Below are 18,763 nucleotides of genomic sequence, written 5' to 3' on the forward strand. Positions count from 1 at the left end.
TACCACATGCAGTAGGATTAGATACACGCGTTTACATACAGTTCCACACTCCAGAGGATTAGATACGCGCCTCTTCACACAATACCACACAGGGGAGGATTAGATACGTGTGTGTGAACACAGTACCACAGTTTGGAGGATTAGATGCATGCCTCTGCACACAGTAACACAAGCCAGAGAATTAGATACGCGTCTCAGCACACAGTATCACACAGGGGAGGATTAGATACGCGCGTCTACACACAGTACCACATGCCATAGGATTAGATACACGCGTCTACACATAGTTCCACACACCGAAGGATTAGATATGCGCCTCTTCACACAATACCACACAAGGGAGGATTAGATACGTGTGTGTGCACACAGTACCACACTTTGGAAGATTAGATACATGCCTCTGGACACAGTACCACAAGCCAGAGAATTAGATACGCGTTTCCGCACACAGTATCACACGGGGGAGGATTAGATACGCGTGTCTGCACACAGTACCACACGGGGGAGGATTAGATACGTGCGTCTACACACAGTACCACATGCCGGGGGATTGGATACGCGCGTCTACACACAGTACCACATGCCATAGGATTAGATACGCGTGTCTGCACACAGTACCACATGTCGGGGGATTGGATACGCGCGTCTACACACTGTTCCACACGCCATAGGATTAAATACGCACCTCTTCACACAATACCACACAGGGGAGGATTAGATACACGTGTCTTCACACAGTTGTACACGCCATAGGATTAGATACACACGTCTGCACAGAGTACCACATGCCGTAGGATTAGATACACGCATCTACATACAGTTCCACACTCCAGAGGATTAGATACACACGTCTGCACAGTTATACACGCCATAAGATTAGATACACACATCTGCACACAGTACCACATGCTGTAGGATTAGATACGTGCGTCTACACACAGTTCCACATGCCAAAGGATTAGATACGCGCCTCTTCACACAATACCACACAGGGGAGGATTAGATACATGCATCTGAATACAGTACCACACTTTGGAGGATTAGATACATGCATCTGCACACAGTACCACATGCCAGATAATTAGATACGCATCTCAGCACACAGTACCACATGGGGGAGGATTAGATACGCGCATCTGCACACAGTACCTCACGCCAGGGATTAGATACACCTGTCTGCACACAGTACCACACGCCAGAGGATTAGATACACGCGTCTGCACATAGTACCACATGCTGTAAGATTAGATATGCACGTCTGCACACAGTTTCATTTACCGGAGGATTAGATACGTGCCTCTTCACACAATGCCACACAGGGGAGGATTAGATAAACACATCTGTACACAGTACCACACCAACAAGGATTAGATACAGTCTAAACACAGTACTGCATGGGGAAGGATTAGATACAGCTTTACTCCAGGTATCCATAACAACTGATCACAGGTTTTTCACTGATATCCAAAATGAGATACACATAATCACATGACGCTTATGGACATACACACAAACCACATAAAAAATACATCAGTACAAAATTGGACAATTCTTATGAGGCCACTACACAAACATAACATGTAATATACCCGTGCGAAGTCGGGTCATCCCTCTAGTATATATATATATATATATATATATATATATATATATATATATATATATATATATCTCCCTATATTATAAAAATGAATTTCTGTCTGTCTGTGCTCTAATGCGAACCAAACGACTGGACCGATCTTCACCAAATTTGGTACAGAGATACTTTAGGTATCCGGGAAGGTTTAAGACAAGACTCCAACTCGCTCGGACATACCGTTGCTGAGATACAGCATTCCAAATACAATGCCCCCCCCTTAGCTAATACAAACCTGCAAGTCTTTCACTCATATTCCAACTGCAATACACACGGTCACTCCACATGCACAATACAACACTCATATTCAAACTGAGATACAGGCATCAGAGGATTAGATACACAGATCAGCACACAGTATCACACGCCAGAGGATTAGATACACACGTCTGCACACAGTCCCACAAACCAGAGGATTAAATACGCACTTCTGCACACAGTTCCACATGCCGAAGGATTAGATACACGCGTCTGCACAAAGTACCACACGCCAGGGGATTGGATACAGGCGTCTACACACAGTACCACATGCCAAAGGATTGGATACACGCATCTGCACATAGTTCCACACACCAGAGCATAAGATATGCACATCTGCACACAGTACCATATGCCGTAGGATTAGATACGTGCATCTACACACAGTTCCACATGTCGTAGGATTAGATACGCGCCTCTTCACACAATACCACACAGGGGAGGATTAGATACGTGTGTCTGCACACAGTACCACACTTTGGAGGATTAGATACATGCCTCTGCAAACAGTACCACAAGCCAGAGAATTACATACACGTCTCAGCACACAGTACCACACAGGGAGGATTAGATAAACGCCTCTGCACACAGTACCACATGCCGTAGGATTAGATACGCGCGTCTACACACAGTTCCACATGCCGTAGGATTAGATACGCACCTCTTCACACAATACCGCACAGGGGAGGATTAGATACGTGTGTCTGCACACAGTACCACACTTTGGAGGATTAGATACATGCCTCTGCACACAGTACCACAAGCCACAGAATTACATACATGTCTCAGCACACAGTACCACACGGGGGAGGATTAGATACGCACATCTGCACACAGTACCACATGCCAGAGGATTAGATATGTGCATCTGCACACAGTACCACACAGGGGAGGATTAGATACGCGCATCTGCACACAGTACCACATGCCAGAGGATTAGATACGTGCATCTGCACACAGTACCACACGCCAGAGGATTAGATACGTGCGTCTGCACACAGTACCACATGCCGTAGGATTAGATATATGCCTCTTCACACAATACCACACAGGGGAGGATTAGATACATGTGTTTGCATACAGTACCACACTTTGGAGGATTAGATACATGCCTTGCACACAGTACCACAAGCCAGAGAATTATATACGCGTCTCAGCACACAGTACCACACAGAGAGGATTAGATACACGCGTCTGCACACAGTACCACATGCTGTAGGATTAGATACGCGCATCTACACACAGTTCCACATGCTGTAGGATTAGATACGCACCTCTTCACACAGTACCACACAGGGGAGGATTAGATACGTGTGTCTGCATACAGTACCACACTTTGGAGGATTAGATACATGCCTCTGCACACAGTACCACAAGCCAGAGAATTAGATACATGCATCAGCACACAGTACCACACAGGGAAGAATTAGATACGCGCATCTGCACACAGTACCACACGCCAAAGGATTAGATATGCGCGTCTACACACAGTTCCACACGCCGTAGGATTAGATATGCGACTCTTCACACAATACCACACAGGGAAGGATTAGATACGTGTGTCTGCATACAGTACCACACTTTGGAGGATTAGATACAAGCATCTGCACACAGTACCACAAGCCAGAGGATTAGATACGCGCATCTGCACAGTACCACATGCCGTAGGATTAGATACGCGCTTCTACACACAGTTCCACTCGCCGTAGGATTAGATACACGCCTCATCACACAATACCACACAGGGGAGGATTAGATATGCGCATCTGCACAAGTTCCACACACCATAGGGTTAGATAAGCACGTGTGCACACAGTACCACATGCCGTAGGATTAGATACGTGCGTCTGCTTACAGTTCCACATGTCAGACGATTAGATACGCACATCTTCACACAGTTGTACACGCCATAGGATTAGATACACGCGTCTGCATACAGTACCACATGCTGTAGGATTAGATACGTGCGTCTACACACAGTTCCACATGCCGTAGGATTAGATACGCGCCTCTTCACACACTACCACACAGGGGAGGATTAGATACGTGCGTCTGAACACAGTACCACACTTTGGAGGATTAGATACATGCCTCTGCACACAGTACCACATGCCAGATAATTAGATACGCGTCTCAGCACACAGTACCACACGGGGGAGGATTAGATACGTGCATCTGCACACAGTACCACACGCCAGAGGATTAGATACGCGCGTCTGCACATAGTACCACATGCCGTAAGATTAGATATGCACGTCTGCACACAGTTTCACTTACCGGAGGATTAGATACGTGCCTCTTCACACAATGCCACACGGGGGAGGATTAGATACACACATCTGCACACAGTACCACACGCCGGAGGATTAGATATGTGCATCTGCACACAGTACCACACCAACAAGGATTAGATACTTGCGTCTAAACACAGTACTACACGGGGAAGGATTAGATACAGCTTTACTCCAGGTATCCAATAACAACTGATCACAGGTTTTTCACTGATAGCCAAAATGAGATACACATAATCACATGACGCTTATGGACATACACACAAACCACATACAAAATACACCAGTGCAAAATTGGACATTTCTTATGGGGCCACTACACAAACATAAAATGTAATATACCTGTGCGAAGCCGGGTCCTCCCTCTAGTATATATATATATATATATATATATATATATATATTTATATACACACACACACACACACACACACACACTGTATGTGTGTGTACAATCAATCTGTCTGAGACATTTTTACATATCTCTCCCCTATATTCGGATGGGACATTGTTCCTTATTGTTCCTTCTGATTTTCATCATTACTTACACTTTTAATAAATATTAAAGTTTCTCTTTTATTTATAGAGATAGTTACCAAATTATATAGTGATATAGAGGTGCTAGCAGAGGATATAGAAGTGAGCGAGAGGTGAATTATAATAGCAGCAGATGGGGAGGAGATCACATTTTAATACAAGATTTTCTGCTTTACAAGATACATTGAGCAGCTTTTCACATAAAGTTACCATTAGAAAATCACGTGTTAAATATGGGATGCCGCAAACATGTGAGTCTAGTAAAGTTTTTATTGATGTCATTGAAGGCAAATAACTAGAACACAAGTTGTTTTATGTGACTGCAAAACTAAACTGGCTTGGCAGAAATGGCCTTGTATGATAAGGGGTAATACCAAGGAGGAGGCCCTGTAAACTAAGGCGCCGTTCATACGGTGCAAGAGGAGGTGGATTTTGGCGCTAAACATCATAATCATAATCTGCCCCCTCACAATAGCGGTCTATGTAGACCGCTAGTGCTCTTTTTTCCTTGAGTGGCATGTTGCCACTCACGGAAAAAAGAAGCAAGCTGCCCTTTCTTAGGGTGGATTCCGCGGCTGATTCAGCCACCGCGTCCGCCTCGTGGCAGCACTCTCCTGACTAGGCCCTTTCATTTGGGTCTAATCCGGAGTGGAAAGCCATGATGGGATGCCATGCACTGCACCAGCATCCCTTCGCGGCAGCCGCGATGGAATATGCACTGCGGAATCCCTGTGTGAACTAGCACTAAGGTGGCTCACAAGACTGTGAATATAACTAAACACCAGTATTATAGACAGCACATGGTAAGTGGGGGCCCTGTCACAGATTTTGCATTGGGGTCCAGGATCTTCTGATGACAAGCACAGCCCCTAAGCAATGTGTGGATGCTGTATATTAGCTTCTTCAACTAGATAATCGGTGGTCGGAGTGTCGGATCGCAGCCAATCGTATATTATTGACTTACCCTAAGTATAGATCATCATCCTGTAAATCCCAGAAAACCCCTTCAGTTTCCTGTATTCTGTTTTCATGTCCAATATTCAGCCTTATTAATTTTGTTATATATCCGTATAGGGATTGGCTGTTTTTTTCTGATTTATTATATAATTCTTGATACATGCAGCTACCACTAGGGGAGATAAGTTTATACAGATCGTATTGAGCAATGGGAGCCGTATACATATAGATGCAGCTAGCGTCTTCTGACAGATTCAGGTAGTTGCGCCTTGTTAGTGACACAAACACTAGCTCACTATCAGACCCCCTCCCATAATGGTAACATAGCAGGTGCATGCCCTCACTCTATTATAGTAGGGCCTTATTCACAGATTCTTAAGGATTTAAGGATGCATTTTCCAAGAAAAACAGGAACCATGTTTTTTGTTTGTTTGTTTTTAAATCATATACTTTAAATATATGGATGGCATCTGTGTGCTGTCCATGATGTACACAAACCAATGGACATCTTAGGCGCAAAATATGGGCAGCACACCGCTGTGATTTATGGAAATGTGAATAAGACCTAATACAACTCACTCTTTCTTGGATGTGACTAGCAGAGAAGTTGCTCTGGAGCCAAATAACTAAATAGGCCCATTCCACTCAGACATGAGGAACAGTTATGGAGTTGGCTTGCCTCGTGAAAGGCAATGGTGTAGATTTAATAGTGTGGCCATGACTATACACTGGCATAAATGTGGCATATCCTTGTGGCATCTCCACGCAAGTCAACATATCCAACTTGAGCTAAAATTTTTTAGACTTGTTAGACATACAAATGTGCATTATTCTGTACTGACATCGAGTGCATTACTTTGGACTGACATCATTGAGTGCACTATTCTGTACTGGCATCATTGAGTGCACTATTGTAGACTGAAATCACAGTGTACACTATTATGTACTGACATCATTGAGTGCACTATTCTGGACTGGCATAATTGAGTGCACTATTCTGGACTGAAATCATTGAGTGCACTATTCTGGACTGGCATCACTTAGTGCACTATTCTGAACTGACATCACTGTGTGCACTATTCCGGACTGGCATCACTTAGTGCACTATTATGGACTGGCATCACTGTGTGCATTTACTTCTATACTGTGATATCACTGGGAGCAATATTCCTGAATTGTGACATCACTGTGTGAATTGTTACTGTATTGTGATATTGCTGAGTGAATCCCTGTACTGTGAAATCATTATATGCATTATTCCTATACTGTGACATCACCCTGTTCACTATTTCTGTACAGTGACATAGTTATGTGCATAATTCCATTACATTACTGTGTGCATTATCCCTGTACTGTGACATCACTGTGTACATTATCCCTATATTGTGACATCGCTTTTTGTATTTTCTCTGTATTGTTCCATCATTGTGTACATTAGTCCTGTACTATAACATCACTGTGTGCATTATTCTTGTGACACTGCAATGCATTATTTCTGTATGGTGGCATCACGACGTGTATTATTTCTGCACTGTAACATCAGTCCACACAATCCACACAAGTCAACACATCCAACTTGAGCTAAAATTTTTCAGACTTGCTAGACATACAAATGTGCATTATTCTGTACTGACATCATTGAGTGCACTATTGTGGACTGAAATCACCGTGTACACTATTATGTACTGACATCATTGAGTGCACTATTCTGGACTGGCATAATCGAGTGCACTATTCTGGACTGGCATCATTGAGTGCACTATTCTGGACTGGCATAATCGAGTGCACTATTCTGGACTGGCATCATTGAGTGCACTATTCTGGACTGAAATCACTGTGTGCACTATTCTGGACTGACATAATTGAGTGCACTATTCTGTACTGACATCGAGTGCACTATTCTGGACTGGCATTATTGAGAGCACTATTCTGGCCTGGCATTATTGAGAGCACTATTCTGGCCTGGCATCACTGAGTGCACTATTCTGTACTGACATCCTTGAGTGCACTATACTGGACTGACATCACTGTGTGCACTATTCTGGACTGGCATCACTTAGTGCACTATTCTGGACTGGCATCACTTAGTGCACTATTCTGGACTGACATCATTGAGTGCACTATTCTGGACTGGCATCACTGTGTGCACTATTCTGGACTGGCATCACTTAGTGCACTATTCTGGACTGACATCACTGAGTGCACTATTCTGGACTGACATCACTTAGCGCACTATTCTGGACTGACATCATTGAGTGCACTATTCTGGACTGGCATCACTATGTGCACTATTCTGGACTGGCATTACTTAGTGCACTATTCTGGACTGACATCACTGTGTGCACTATTCTGGACTGACATCACTGTGTGCACTATTCTGGACTGACATCACTGTGTGCACTATTCTGGACTGACATCACTGTGTGCATTACTTCTGTACTGTGATATCACTGGGAGCAATATTCCTGAATTGTGACATTGCTGTGTGAATTGTTACTGTATTGTGATATTGCTGAGTGAATCCCTGTACTGTGAAATCATTATATGCTTTATTCCTATACAGTGACATCACCCTGTACACTATTCCTGTACAGTGACATAGTTATGTGCATAATTCCATTACATTACTGTGTGCATTATCCCTGAATTGTGACATCACTGTGTACATTATCCCTATATTGTGACATCGCTTTTTGTATTATCTCTGTATTGTTCCATCATTGTGTGCATTAGTCCTGTACTATAACATCACAGTGTGCATTATTCTTGTACTGTGACCCTGCAATGCATTATTTCTGTACGGTGGCATCACTACGTGTATTATTTCTGCACTGTAACATCAGTCTGTGCATTATTCTGGAAACCAAATAATTGGATTCCTTTCATAGTAGCTGCTGAAGGTGGTTATAGTGATGTGAGTGAAGTGAGGCCTCATTTCATTAAGGAGCCCCGTGGTTCCTAGTTATGCCCCAATATAATTCTTGTCATCACAGTATGTACAGTGGTGGCAGGTGTACAGCCCACAGGGGGCTACCGGGGCATGTACCCCAGGTACTGGTTGTCAGAAATGGCGCCAATATACAGTAAGGTAACTGAACTGAACTTTTGCCCTGGAAACATGAACATCTAGCTTCAGCGCTGAGAGGTTGTAGATTTTCTTATACTTTCGTATGTATATAATATGAAAAAAGTCTTAAGGTCTTGCTAAGTTTTTCTGGACAGAGAGATTATGGAGCATAATGGAGCCTATATACATAGGAACCTTGCCCATGGTTGTAAACATGGCGACCTACACCTAGTATAGGCCCATACTATACTTACCTAATAATGTCCTTGTCGGAATGGCTATGCTGGCAATATTTAATAGTGGAGCTCATAAGATGCAATGCTGTCTTCCATATTGGCCATTATAAAGTAAGGTAAATAAACTATTTATAACCTCAAAGAATGTCAGAAGGAATCCATTGTGACTCATAAGAATGCCTCGTAATTGCCACTTCATGTACTTCAGCCATACATAGAGGTGCAAGGTCACAAGTCTCATGATGTGTTGTTTTACATTCAATGCCTTGCATAGAGTTGGCAAACAGCAATTACATTGTATCACTCTGTTATTTCATTTACTTCAGTACATGAATAGAAGTCAGCGTCTAAGGTCCTGTATAGCTTACTTATCACATTTCACTGCTTCCTGGAATCCTCATACCTGGAAATGTTCTTATGTTTGAATACCGAACAATGGTATGGGAATAAACATCTCAACTACATTTGTATACTTATTGAGTAAAAGCCTTGAAAATACAAGACTTCAGGTTTTATTCACACACAATATTTTTGTGGCAGTTTCTTTGAACTTGTAAAAATATCATGAAATTTGCACATTTATTACAAAAATATTTTTGTTGCTGGAAAATTTTTTGTCACTTTTGATGTGCTTTTTTAAGATGTTTTTTCCCTATGGAGAAGTCTGTAGGAAAACACCTGATAAAAAGACCTACCTAGAGTATGCTGAGGTTTTATAAATGCCCAGGACCCATCAGGTAACCATGGGGCCACATAACAGAGCTTACAATGGGGCCCCACTCAACTGTGAACACCTTAAATAGCAAGTTCATAACTCGAATAGTGTACCATTATTTATATCTCCCTTACACACAGGCATAATACACATAGTGATTTTACAGTACAGATCATGCACACAATGATGTCACAGTAACAGGCTAATGCACACAGTGATGTCACAGTACAGGGATAATACACACAGTGATGTCACAGTACAGGGACAATGTACACAGTGATGTCACAATACAGGGATAATGTACACAGTAATGTCACAGTACAGAGGTAATGTACACAGTGATGTCACAGTACAGGGATAATACACACAGTGATGTCACAGTACAGGGATAATACACACAGTGATGTCACAGTACAGGGATAATACACACAGTGATGTCACAGTACAGGGATAATGCCCTTTATTAAAGTAATAGTAAAGTTTTCCACATCCCCTTCCATCTTCCATAATTGTCACTAACTGAACCCTAGGTTTCAGTGGAAATAGCCCCCCTTAGTTGTTAGCCCCATAGGACTCGGAGCTGTCATGTTTGCTACCCTGATAGTGGTCTATGGACCCATTAAAAGCACTGAAAGGGTGCATTCACACTGAGTAAACGCTAGCTTATTCTGAACGTAAAACACGTTCAGAATAAGCGGCGTCTAAAGCAGCTCCATTCATTTCTATGGGAGCGGGGATACGAGCGCTCCCCATAGAAATGAATGGGCTGCTTCTTTCTCTCCGTGCAGTCCCATTGAAGTGAATGGGGAGTGCCGGCGTATACGGCAAGCTCTGCTCATGCCGGAGCGTACACGCCGGCACTCCCCATTCACTTCAATGGGACTGCACGGAGTGAAAGAAGCAGCCCATTCATTTCTATGGGGAGCGCTCGTATCCCCGCTCCCATAGAAATGAATGGAGCTGCTTTAGACGCCGCTTATTCTGAACGTGTTTTACGTTCAGAATAAGCTAGCGTTTACTCAGTGTGAATTCACCCAAAGTGAGGAAAACTCCACACAAAAAAACAAAAGTCTGTACTACTTTTCATGATTTCTTATTGCCTTTCAGTTAACATCTAATTGTCGGTGTTTTTACAGGATAAATGCCACAAAAATAGTGTTTATCCTAAAAAATTAGGGCAAATTATTTTTTACATAAAAACTTGTTTTAAACAAATAGTTAGATTGGGTTCCTTTTTCTACTAGCACCCATTGAAGTCAATGGGAGGCTTTTTTTTTCCCAGCGGTGAATCTGACACGGATTCCACACCAAATTCAGCGCCATTTTCCTCTGCGTGAATACACCCTTATAACTAGTCATTTTGTATTTTACAGTAGGCACTGTAGGTCCTGCAAGCAAACTACCTGAGGACAATGTCAGCTGACCAGTGTGTACTGGAGGACCCTTTTTCTTACCTGGACCAGTGAAAGGTAAAGTACAAGTAGAAACAAATCCCATCATTTTTAATTCCTATCTATCAGACGTAGTGATACGACTTATCTATGATACATTGGAATATATGAGGAGAACTCATCTAAGGACACTAGCAACCAATGAGAATCAGGATCTCATTTTGTAGGTTAGATATCTGTTCCCTCTTCTTCTTCTCCTAATGCTCTAGTTCCCATAAATGACCCCGGCTGGCCTGGAGCTTTCTTTTGCATAAAATAATCTAATAATACCATTTTAGTTGGGCGTCGGGCAGGAGATCTGGCCTTCGCCGAGCATCTGCTTACCACATGCAAATGAGAACATGATGAATATTAAATACGCCTTCTAGTGTTCTAATTGCCAGGCCCTACACCCCCCTTCTTTCTAAATAGTCAGCCATCTTCTGCTGCTTTGGGGGATACCGACACTTTGTTCATCATTACGTCCCCTTCCTTCCACCAGTCTCAATAATTCTGGATGGCTCCCATAACTTAAGGGCGGTTTCTTAGTGTAATGCCATTGTGTGTTTGCACTCCTCTTCCTCCCACCAATTTATACTCCCTGATCCTCCTCACTTGTGATAGGCAGAGGCATCGCTGTGAGCATAAATGGATCGTAGTAGCTGTACAGTCCTTGCTTCCAGACAACCAGCATGGTGCTCCCAGAAGACAACACTTCAGACACGGGCTCCTGACGACTGCAGCCGTAGTGTCTGTAAGAGAGGAGCGAGCGCCATATGTTACATGTCCCACTGCACACATTACACATCGCACCAGCTCCTAAAACTGTCACATTAAAGCAATGCTACAATAACAAGTCTGTATCTAAAGTACAATCGGAGAATGTGACATAATATACATTCAATTATACTCAGGAACTGTAAAATGTAATTATTAAGGGGCACAATCATTAGAATCGGTAACCGAATTAGTGCTGATTATTTTAACCCCTTGAACACTAGGCTAAAAGGATTTTTTTTTCTCTTGGCGTTCTGGGAATCCTTCCATTTTTTTTTTTATTCTTAGGACAACATTATTATCAGAGGCCATATTTTTGCAGGACTAGATGTATTTTCTTTAGCTGTCATTTTGGGGTACAGATATATTACTGATTACAAAGAGGTTTTCTGGCCAATGTAAAAAAAATAAATTAAAAAGCAATGCCAGAATACTCCTAAGGGTGCATTAAAACTAGTGATACGCTGCCTGATTCTGAACGTTAAAACACGTTCAGAATCAGCGCATATAAAGCAGTTCCCATTCATTTCAATGGGAGCCGGCATACAAGCGCTCCCCATTGAAATGAATGGGCTGCTTTTTTCACTACGAGCGCTCCCATTGAAGTGAATGGGAAGTGCCCGCGTGTACGGCTAGCTCTGCTCATTCTGAGCCGTACACGCGAGCACTTCCCATTCATTTCAATGGGAGCGCTCGTATTGAAAAAAGCAGCCCATTCATTTCAATGGGGAGCGCTTGTATGCCGGCTCCCATTGAAATGAATGGGAACTGCTTTATACGCGCTGATTCTGAACATGTTTTAACGTTCAGAATCAGGCAGCGTATCAGTAGTGTGAATGCACCCTAAAATTGTTTAAAAAAAAAGAAGAAATGCGGCATTCACATTTGCACCTTGACCTGTCTGCCGAAATCCCAGGAACAGCTGCTTGGGATGGCTTGCCGGTAGTCATTCTTTTCAATGGGTTTTTAAAGCAAACTGCTGGTGTCCGTATACAGCCTCTCTGTCGTGAAAGAGGTTTTTTGTTTTTTTTTTTGCACAGACACAATGTCGGACATGCAGGACTTCGTGTCCGTGTAAAAAAAAAACGGTTTGACGGCGGAGAGGCTGTATAAGGATACCGGCAGTTTGCTTTAAAATCCCTTTGAAATGAATGGGTTTTTTAATTGACTGCCGACAAGCTGTCCCCAAGCAGTTTTTCCCGGGATTTAGGCAGAATCATGGCGGACAGATCCAGGCGCAAGTGTGAATGCCGCATAACACTCATCTACCCATCCCCCACCACTGCTGGTCCTACTTCCTGATCCCTCTTGGCACACTAATGATTGGCTGATCAGTACTTCCTGTGTGTTGAAGGGGATCGGGCAACAAAGACTAGGGCAGAATGGGAGTATGGGTATGGGAGAGGTAGCGGTGGGAAGAGTGATTAGATCATGACTATTTTATTTTAATGGAAATGCAGAAAAACCTCTATATTTCCTACTTTTTATTATTATTATTATTCTATACACCAGTCTCTTTAAATTTTGTTCTAGAATTATATTGATGTCAAGTATGCAAATTATTTTTTTTGCTTTTTTTCTCGTACATTGCAATCAACTCCTTGAAGAAGAATATTTACCTCCATTTTACTGTTACTTGCTGGTTTAGGCCACTCTCACAATATCACAATCAGAGGATCAGAACAACGACAGAACAAAGACTTTCAGTTTGTATCCATCATTATTGACTTCAATGTCAAAAAACAGAAGAATGATGGAAGGGGCTTTGAGTTTTACTTTAACATTGCAGTTAATCAGGATGGATACGAAAGGAAAGTTTGTAACCTGGCAAACTTTAATGCTGTGGCGGCATGTGGCATAAATGCCGCAGTATGGGTGTGGCAGAAACGCTACGGAAAAAAATGCAGTGTTTTACAGTCCCTGCAAAGGGAATGGGATTCTAGCGAATCTCATCCACACATTGCAGAAAAATATGGGCAGCGGATATGCTGTGATTTCCAAAACCGTTGCGTTTTTTAAAAAAATTGCGGTGTGTCAATTATACCTACAGAAACACTGGCAGTTTTCCTATAGATATAATGGAAGCAGAAAAAATGTGTTTTTGCCTGCAGCGCTTTTTTGCTGTGGACCGCTACATGGGGCCTTAGCCTAAAGGGAGTCTGTCATGTCCAAACATGGCTGCGCAGCCAATAGCAGTTCAGTGTAGGAGTCTTTAATAGGAGCAGAAACGTATCTTTGTAGCGCCAAACAGATAAAGCAATGCAAATAATAATAATCCTTTATAAAAATGGATATCATCCTGCAAGTGTTCCAGGGGCAGGACCGTATTTGCCAGATTTGCCTACAGAAAGCCTCAATAGCTCATTCTTGATATTTTCATCCTCTACCTGCTTCATGGCTTTCTGCGGGCAAATCTGGGAAACTGGGTCAACCACTAATGCTAGTTTCACACCCACATTCGGGTTTCCGTTCGGGGCGGTTCGCTTGGGGACCCCCTGAAGGCATACCTCCCAACTTTTGAAGAACCGAAAGAGGGACAAAATGTGTGGCAAATTTAGCCCCACCCACTTTTGTGTTGACTCCGCCCACTCATTAATTTTTCATGTGCCGCACACAGTATAATCCTCCTACAGTCACCCGTAAACTATATGTCCCCCCTCTATCTCTCCCCCAGTTTCATGTACCCCCATCTCAGCCCCCAGTTTCATGTCCCCTCCATCTCTGCCCCCAGATTCATGTCCCCTCCATCTCTGCCCCCAGATTCATGCCCCCCATCTCTGCCCCAGATTCATGTCCCCTCCATCTCTGCCCCCAGATTCATGTCCCCTCCATCTCTGCCCCCAGATTCATGTCCCCTCCATCTCTGCCCCCAGATTCATGTCCCCTCCATCTCTGCCCCCAGATTCATGTCCCCTCCATGTCTGCCCCCAGATTCATGCCCCCCATCTCTGCCCCCAGATTCATGTCCCTCCATCTCTGCTCCAGATTCATGTCCCCTCCATCTCTGCCCCCAGATTCATGTCCCCTCCATCTCTGCCCCCAGATTCATGACCTGTGTCAACTCCTTGCTTTAGCCGCGTATGTGTTCAACTCAGAACATACCTCCCTCCAACTGGGACCGCGGAACATGTCACCAGTATCATGAATGTCCCACGGAAATCGGGACGGTTGGGAGGTATGTGAATGGAAACCTAATCCGCTTACAAAAGCAGTTACCCTCGGAAACCCGCAGACCCCATAGACTATAATGGGATCCACTGGGTTTCTGCCCAAGAAGGGTGGAAAAATGCGGAGAGAAAAGCGCTGCTTGTAAGACTTTTAAGCGAAATGGGGAACGGAACCCCCCAATGGACATCGGGCGCAGGTGTGAACCTAGCCTTATGCACTTACCGGCTGGCAGAGAACTTTATCCTATGGGCACATGTTTCTGGCAGCACTAAAGATCCATGTTATACATATCTGCAATACGGCGCCCATATAATAGGGTTAATTATATATGATAATTAGTCTAATCTGAACTTCACTATAATTATAAGGTTTATCACTTCCTTACAAATTTACAAAGTAACATCATATAATATATATTATTTAGTACAGTACAGTCATGTTTACGGTGAACTGCACGACTGTAAACTCTGCCGCCCTGGGCTTATTTTATTGTATCCAGTAGGGGGAGCAAGAGTGTCACCTTAAAACTTCACTCAGTAAGAGCCGCTGCCTTGTAAATATCACATATTGTTACTGCGGCCATAAGGTATGAAACCTTGTTCTATTATAGTCATGAATATCATTAAGGGTAAGTACACAGAGGAATTGTGAGGGTAGTAAACAGTGTGTCACATCGCGCTGTATGCGGGGGCTTCTCCCAGGAGGCCTGCGATGTTATGCTGCAGATCATTGTGTTAAAATTCTTCCATTAGTTATTAGAAATTAATTAGAATCTTATATACACTACAAAGGAGGTAGTATAGGATAATGATACAAATGAATATTAAATGACAGTATTTTTATTGTCTATATGAAGGCTTGTGCTATACAGCAACAAGACCCAGAGTGCTATTGGGGGGGAGGGGGTGCGATTTTGCAGTGGAATGAACTCAGATGACTTTCGCAGTGACATTCGACTGTCATCCGAGTGCATTACATGATGTTCTCATCTCTATGGTGTTTCTGTTCTGATGACACAAAGAAGGATAGGACCTGCTCTATATTCATCATAATGGAAGAGACCATCAGGCGCCTCCTTGGCTGAGCCTTTGCCTGCTTGGTCATGTGCATTAGGCTTAAGACTTTTACTTGGGTGAAAATCCATCTTTACTCCTTTTACACCTGTATAAGGCTGGGACCCCACGTGGCGGAAGCGTTGATGTCGCTGTTTTTCCTACATCGGTTTTTGGCTGCAGTCCACTATGTGGGGCCTTAGCCTACAAGAAATTTGTAGACGTTCTGCGACTTTGGCATAGTAGTATATCATTATACATACATTTCTGCATATTTCAAACCACTGGGCGGAAACGCAGCAAAAAAAAATGCAGCGTAAAAAAACGAAGAGAAAATGCTGCGTTTTCTGTTGCGGAAAAAAAACGCACATGTACATATGTTTTTCATCGCGTGTTTCAGTTTTATGCTGCGGAAATTCATATGAGTTTTCTGTTGAGTTTTATAGCGCGTTTTTGCTCGAGTTCCTCATGTGCAATAAAGGTAAATGAAAGGATATGTTGAAAATCCTAAGGAATTATGGTCCTCTGCTACTTAGGCCGGGGTCCCGGGGGCCGGAAACGCCGCAATTTGGCTGCAGAAGAAATGCTTTGGGAAAAATTGTAGCGTTTTACAGTACTTGCAAAGTGGATGAAATTCATGCGAATCCCATGCCCACTTTGTGGTAAAAATTGCAGCGTGGACATGCTGCGATTTCCAAAACCGTTGCGGTTTTGTCAATTATATCTACAGAAACGCCGGTGGCTTTCCCATAGACATAATTGTAACAGAAAGTCTGCAGAAGAAAATTCCGTGAACTTTCTGTTCAAAGCGCTGCGGGAAGAACCGCAATGCGTTGACACCGCGGTTATTCCCGCAGCGCTTCCGGACCGTGGGGGCTTTAGCTTCAACCAAGCGAAACAGTAAGTTTTTGTCTGTGGATTTTGATGCTTTTCCTCAGTGTTTCTGCAGGGTTTCCACAACATATTTGTCATGCTGAGTTTTTGCTGCAGTTTTCACACTCTCCTTAGAAATCCATGGAGGGAAAAACTCAGCGTTTCTGCAACTATAATTGACATGCTGCATTTTTCAAAAACGCGAACATTTTTGAAAAACACAGCTTTTCCGCAGCAGTTTTTTTCCGCAGTGTGGGGCTAGGATTGGACAAAATTGCATTCACTATGCTGGTATTGTAAAACGCAGCGTTTTTTTCCGCTGTGTTTCCGCAATGTCCAAAAACCTTGCGTTTCCACCCAGTGGGACCTTAGCCTTAAAGGGATTGTTCACATTATGCAGAGTTTTCCAAAAGTGCAGGCAATAACAAATAAAGCTATACTTGCCTGTCCTCCTGGCTGCTACCTCTAGTGCTCAGCTCTCATCCTCAGCGCCAGAAATTGTTTACACTGATATTCCCTACAGTAAGAGGATATTGTGCTAGCAGTTGTTCCCTTGCTAGAAATGTGAAGGTGTCAGGGAAAGAAAAGATAACTATCCTTACAGGGTAAATACATTTGAAGAAAATGGAGAGGAATTGATCACATGATTTAAGGCTTACCTTAGGTGGTTGTGCTAAACTAAAAATCACATAAAATTGAATTATGGCGCCAATGTTCTACATTTGAAAAAGCGCTTTTTCGAATGAAAGTCTGGAATATACTGAATATACCGGCTTTACAGTTCCATTACTTCTGGAATATTGTCACCTTGGGAGTGTCCTGATTTTATTCAGAGTTAAACAACTCTGCTGTTTACTCTTATCTCGTGTTAGAAAGGGAGAGCAGGGAAGTTACTAGGCAGGCGAGAAAGTGTGCTGTCTGGGGGGCAAGGGCTCTGCAAAAAATGTACATTGAGCCTTCAAAAAACACAAAGGTGTAGATTTTTGAAGACTGGTGTCTAATGCTGCTGAACTTGCCTCCAATCTAAGGGCAACAATTGCTAGAAGATCTGTCTTCTAACATATACTGCAGAGTCTCAGCATATTCCCATTTGATGCAGTTCCAATCTTTCTCCCCTGCCTCTTGCTTATCACTGTCTTGGCTGGCTTGTCAATGTCAGTAAGTGACATGGTACTGTTCAGTTTCTATACAAGGCAGGACGCATGATACTCTGCAGTGTCCCTACAAAGCAAAAAGGTGCTGTGCAGTATCCATACGTGGCATGACAGTATGCAGGGCTATACCGGGTAAGAGAAGTGGTACTAAGCAAAGTCTATATAGTGCAAGAGAAGTAGTATTGTGCAGTGTCTATACATGGAAAAAGTCATGGTACTGTGCAGGGTCTATACATGGAAAAAGTCATGGTACTGTGCAGGGTCTATACATGGAAAAAGTCATGGTACTGTGCAGGGTCTATACATGGAAAAAGACATGGTACTGTGCAGGGTCTATACATGGAAAAAGTCATGGTACTGTGCAGGGTCTATACATGGAAAAAGACATGGTGCTGTGCAGGATCTATACATGGAAAAAGACATGGTACTGTGCAGAGTCTATACATGGAAAAAGACATAGTACAGTACTGTGCAGGGTCTATACATGGAAATAGACATGGTACTGTGCAGGGTCTGTATATGGAAAAAGTCATGGTACTGTGCAGGGTGTATACATGGAAAAAGTCATGGTACTGTGCAGGGTGTATATATGGAAAAAGTCATGGTACTGTG

The 18,763-nt window shown here is 43.0% G+C and overlaps 1 protein-coding gene across 1 annotated transcript in view; it reads right to left on the reverse strand.

Moving 5' to 3' along the window:
- The window catches only part of TMPRSS6 (transmembrane serine protease 6), a 117,058-nt gene that overhangs the window by 23,191 nt on the left and 75,104 nt on the right, over positions 1-18,763 (reverse strand). The window contains exon 7 of the mRNA XM_075286915.1: positions 11,743-11,879. Within this exon, the coding sequence (XP_075143016.1) occupies positions 11,743-11,879 (137 nt within the window). The remainder of the gene's footprint in view (positions 1-11,742; positions 11,880-18,763) is intronic.

This window comes from Leptodactylus fuscus, chromosome 9 (assembly GCF_031893055.1).
Source record: "Leptodactylus fuscus isolate aLepFus1 chromosome 9, aLepFus1.hap2, whole genome shotgun sequence".
NCBI classification, from domain to species: Eukaryota; Metazoa; Chordata; class Amphibia; order Anura; family Leptodactylidae; genus Leptodactylus; species Leptodactylus fuscus.